Source organism: Plasmopara halstedii (genome assembly GCF_900000015.1).
Source record: "Plasmopara halstedii genome assembly, contig: Scaffold_322, whole genome shotgun sequence".
NCBI lineage: Eukaryota > Oomycota > Peronosporomycetes > Peronosporales > Peronosporaceae > Plasmopara > Plasmopara halstedii.
The window spans coordinates 97,403-102,125 of NW_020187243.1; the positions used below are offsets into that span (position 1 = coordinate 97,403).

General features: G+C 43.3%; 3 protein-coding genes across 3 annotated transcripts; 2 read left to right on the top strand and 1 right to left on the bottom strand.

Annotated features, from left to right (window-relative positions):
• Positions 1-667: 667 nt before the first annotated feature.
• Positions 668-1,041, bottom strand: PHALS_08167 (centrin; the record flags this gene model as incomplete). Its single annotated transcript, XM_024723466.1, has 2 exons — positions 668-754; positions 823-1,041. 2 exons carry the CDS (start codon positions 1,039-1,041, stop codon positions 668-670), a joined length of 306 nt encoding a protein of 101 aa, XP_024574440.1.
• Positions 1,042-1,754: 713 nt separating this feature from the next.
• Positions 1,755-2,309, top strand: PHALS_08168 (uncharacterized protein; the record flags this gene model as incomplete). Its single annotated transcript, XM_024723467.1, has 1 exon — positions 1,755-2,309. The coding sequence occupies one exon, from the start codon at positions 1,755-1,757 to the stop codon at positions 2,307-2,309; it is 555 nt and encodes a 184-aa protein (XP_024574441.1).
• Positions 2,310-2,502: 193 nt separating this feature from the next.
• Positions 2,503-3,235, top strand: PHALS_15286 (uncharacterized protein). Its single transcript, XM_036407353.1, has one exon. It carries the CDS (start codon positions 2,659-2,661, stop codon positions 2,860-2,862), a length of 204 nt encoding a protein of 67 aa, XP_036263062.1. The 5' UTR covers positions 2,503-2,658; the 3' UTR covers positions 2,863-3,235.
• The last annotated feature ends 1,488 nt before the right edge of the window (positions 3,236-4,723 follow it).

Here is a 4,723-nt window from a genome sequence, read left to right on the forward strand (position 1 = left end):
TTGCAACTGGTTTATTTGCTGTATTAAAATCACTATAAACAAATCCATTTAAAATTTGTATGAGTGTACAACGGAACTTCCGGACAAGGACGACGGCTAAGCTAGCCTGAAAGCGTCTCCAAAGCTTCACTTGACTGTGCATCTTACACTTTATAGCACATGAAGAAATTTGGACTGAAATATAGCTGAATGTTTGATCCTAAATGAATTGAAAGTTCTCATTATAGTGTACGGAAACGATTATATCAACAATTTTGACGTTTTGGGACAAGAACTTGAAGCAAAGGGTAGAAGTAAAACGAGAAACTTTATCGCTGACATATGGGTTTCTTAAAGCTGATCTAAGTACCAGATGGTGTTGCGCAAGCAACCGAATACTATCTCCGATGTTTGTAAATAAGCTGATGCCATTATTATTTACGGATGCATCTGCGAAAATAACATTTTTATCGACTACATTCTGCTGAAAAATGTTTTCTTCCATAAGAATTTCATGAATATCAATCGTTGTCGCTGAGGTCGTCCACTACGCTTCTTCATAACGCGAAAAAATCTTCCTTATTAATCAGTCCATCTCCATCATGATCTGCTTCATAGATAATCTCATGCATTTCTTCATCCGTCAAACTTTCGCGGTCGCTAGTTTGGTACACACACGCTTTAAGTTTCAAAACGACATCTTGCCCGTGTTATCATCGTCAAAAAGTTGAAAATTCTTCAGGATTTCTTCATTTCTTCGTGGATCTCGTGAGTTCTAAATAGACAAAAATATTCGTTTTTGAATGAGTTTAGCTTCATAAAGTAGACCCTTTGTGTACGTACCATTTTATCCGTCAACAGTTCAATAAATTCATTTAAATTGATCGACTTCGACTCGTCCTTACCAAGATCAATAATCATCTGATTGATTTCAGCTTTCTTTACTTGAAACACGGGCAGCCTCATGTCGATGGTACCGCTAGAAGCTGTATCAAAGAGGCGGAAAGCTTCTTTAGATCCTCTTGGATCAATACTTACTGTTCTGGCTTGGACTTGCGACATAGCGCAGCCCGAGACCTTGCAAAAGTTGAAGCGGGCATGGCTCTTCTCGACCCATTATTCGTCAGCATGGAGAATCAACCATCTATTGTGCTCTGTTATCGTCGACCTTTCAGCTGATAAGAGGCTCAATTTTCTCGACTTACGTTTTTTACACTGCTAGATCATATGTTACTTCTCTTAGTCATCTGGCCAATCTAGAAGAAAGAGTCCAAACATGGGATTTTTATGGCTTAGTTACGAAGAGAGGCCTCTATCCAGAGTACAAAGAGTATCTTGACGCGCAGCTGGTCACTTATTTCTTTTCCTAACCAAAGTGAGGCTGCATCATCTAGATATGACAGGGTGCTAATCCAGATGGTTATTCAGCACGATCTCTAAAAGTTTTAATGTTGAGCAACAAACTGTCGCAGATTGACATGATCTTCGCCTGAGGTCTTCATTTCTATACTTCCTACTCCATAATCTCCAACAAAGCTGAGCATGAAGCTTTCTCTCACTTTCACGTTTGTTTCCGTGACCGTCACGTCATTTTGTGCTAGTGCCACTGTGGTCGATGATCATCACGAAAACGCTACCGTTTTACGTCACAATACATTGCCGTGTACTGACGCACGCACTATGCGATGATGACTACGCTCCTGTGCGGTTTTGACAACAAAACTTACCCCAACGCTTGCATTTTTCAGGCGACTAACTGCCGATCTAATGTCACGATGGCTTATTTAGGGCCTTGTCGTGATAGAATTACGGATAACCAGCGGGTACACTTGTCAGCATCGGTTACTTCATCAAACGAGAAAGCGCCACTGATTCGCGACGGTACTCATTCAGCAAATGAAGAACGAGGTTCATCTATTTCTCCTGATCTAGGACTACTGGAGAGTGCCTGGCAACCAAACAGACTAATCACGTTTGCACGCCTGCTACACCAACAAGCTGGTTTTGGTGTCTTTTTGACTGAAAACTTACATCCCTACACCTACCTGAAGTTGTTGCATAACCATTACAACACGTGGGATAAGAGGTTAATGAAAACTATCAGATCGTTGATAAAGGGCGTGAAGAAACGACTACCAAACTCAGTGGATGAACCAGGGGAGGTGTTGGGAGAAACAGAACTTGAAAAAAAAATTAAACGTCTCTTTTCAGAGATTCCAGACGCTGATCAGGAACTGTATAATGCATACGCCGATCTGTATACTGGAAGAACCGGTTTCGAGGTGATAAAGATACCAAAAAAAACACCTCGTGTCAAAAACGGATCTTGAGGTCGTGGCGTCCTTTGCTTAGCTAGTGTATGTGCTTCATTTTAAAAGCAAGATCAATATTTTTTTACCTGATGGCTAAATTACTATTTTTATATAGAATTGATTTCTGTTTACAATGTCTTTACCCTGAAAAGTGACTACTTTTAATATCGTTCAATTGACAATTTTTAAGATACATTTATATTTTATAAGAGAGGGCTGCATGGGTAGAGCATCAAATGGATCTCAAAGAATCACGCATGTTCGAAGAGTTTCTGACATGGGCATTGCGCTACGTCCAAGCTTTAGTTTTGGATGGTGACTCACGAAAAATCGACAAGGGATTCTGCAGCAAGTAATCAAAGCGCCAATGTTAATTCTTGGACGTGATCTTGGCACGATATCATCTACCGAAACGTTTTTGATGTTTATTAATGTTGATTTGCAAGCCACAATCCATGTTAGTGCCGTTGCAAAGCCTGCAGTGCTTAGTACAATCAGTCAGATGCACAAACGAACACTGGATACGATGAGTATGCTGAAACCTGCTGATTCATCTCATCTTCACGAATAAGTTTAACTGAAACAGAATAGCTCATGAGTGAGAAAAGATTGGATGAAATCGATACTTACGATTGGATCTGATGTATCTAACCAGCTTATCGCAGTGTGATTAGTCGTAGGAACTGAAACAAATTACATCGCGTGCTAAAAGTAGTGCTCCACCGTGAGCAAATGCCTTCCTCATCAAGTGGTATTCCTACACGATTGTATACCATCTGCAATAGCAATGCCAGGATGGCAAAGTAGAGTCTTGTGAAGTAAAGAATTCGAATGGGGACAAGATCGTCGGCATCGGTCGTTTCAAGATACGAAACCATATCTTGGCTTCGTGGCTGTGCTCATTTGAATGCAGCTGACAAAGAGCGAAATCTCGATCTTGGTTCCGATCTATCTAAAAAAATGGATCTTCAGCGCTCGAGTTGTTTTTACGGTACATACTGCTTGTAATTAAATCATGCTCACAGAACATTAGTCAAAAGAAGAGCTTGAAGCCCTGTCATTGCTGATTTTATGCTCTTGGGTTGCAAGTACGTTGCGAGTTTAGTTGATTTACCCTATCCAGTGAAGTCACTTTGTCGGCGTTTGGTATGTTCGTCTTTAGGAGGCCTCTTACCTCGAAAGATTTTTTGAAAGCTTATAAAAACTATTGCATTGAGTCAAGTTTTCCTGCCGCATCGATTTCAGGATGAACAACTGCACATATATTCGTCAGTTAACTTGTCATCGCAAAAATACAACCCACCTTGAGTGTCTTATGTGTTTGCTATACATACACAAGACTGCAATACAGATATCTTTGCACAGTACGCACAATTTACACTATTATCTATCAGCTCACTTCAGTACTCTTTTGAATATGAGTTGCTAAACTTTGTAAAGAAGAGGTTTTGTCAGACGCGTATGTAACTCGTAAGGTTGTAGTTTTCGGGTGTGACACTGGCAGAAACGACAGGTAAGTTGGTGTAAGAGGGCAGCGACTGCTCCGAAACTTGAGCAGCGCTCAGTGGGTTACGTGCCACTCCACGATCAGCCCGCGAGCCACGCTCGGGACTCCTGTCCGGTACCGTTAGTGTCTATTAACTTGGACATTTTCCAATGTCCAGCACGTTGACCGTCTTGGTCAGGTGCTCTCGTCAATAGCACTTTTGTCTCCAAGCAGAGGTGGGTTTATGACTCGCCAAAGCTCCACCAGGAAACGCACACTAGCGCCCAAGGTCTTTGACCTACAATCAATCCATGGTCCATGGTGTTCCAGCCATGCCATCCCTAGGATGAAGTCATGCTTCGCATCCAGATCTGAGTTTAGACAGCGTTTCACGCTACCAAATCCAAGGAACTTGACTCCGAGGTCCACAGGGACCTTCGGGACCGTGACACGCATCCCCGTCGCTAGGCGAACGGCGACGATGCCACCCAACCGCGCTTTCAGCGCCTCTGCATACAGCTAACTCCCCTCCATCATGAAGCGTCGAGCATAATTAACCGACATCCTGAAAACGATCAGGATCTTCCATGGCTTCTCGAAGCCCGTAACGGTCGCCTCCACGACCAGCAAACCCGGCTTGCATATACGTTCTGTGTTCAAGAGCGGGGGCTCTTCGGGGATGGGCCCTGTCTACCACTATCTCCCTGAGTCTCAACAGAACTCAGTTCTTCCCCAGTAGGTCGCCCCACGCCTACTGGGTGGTGTCGTTTCCCCGCGACGAACCAGACTGGTAGTTTTTGGGGCGATGGTTTGAAGAATCTTGACGCGCCTTGCGCAGGTGGCAACGGTTCCGTAGGTGACGGGTACAAAACACCGTTGAATATGTGTATGCTGCCCGGCAGCTCGGAGATCTGCTCCCTCGTCCTCAGCATAGCTGAGATCCATG

Bases quoted from the DNA above. Each gene is read 5' to 3' on its own strand.
- PHALS_15286 (XM_036407353.1), top strand. From the start codon at position 2,659: ATGTTAATTCTTGGACGTGATCTTGGCACGATATCATCTACCGAAACG.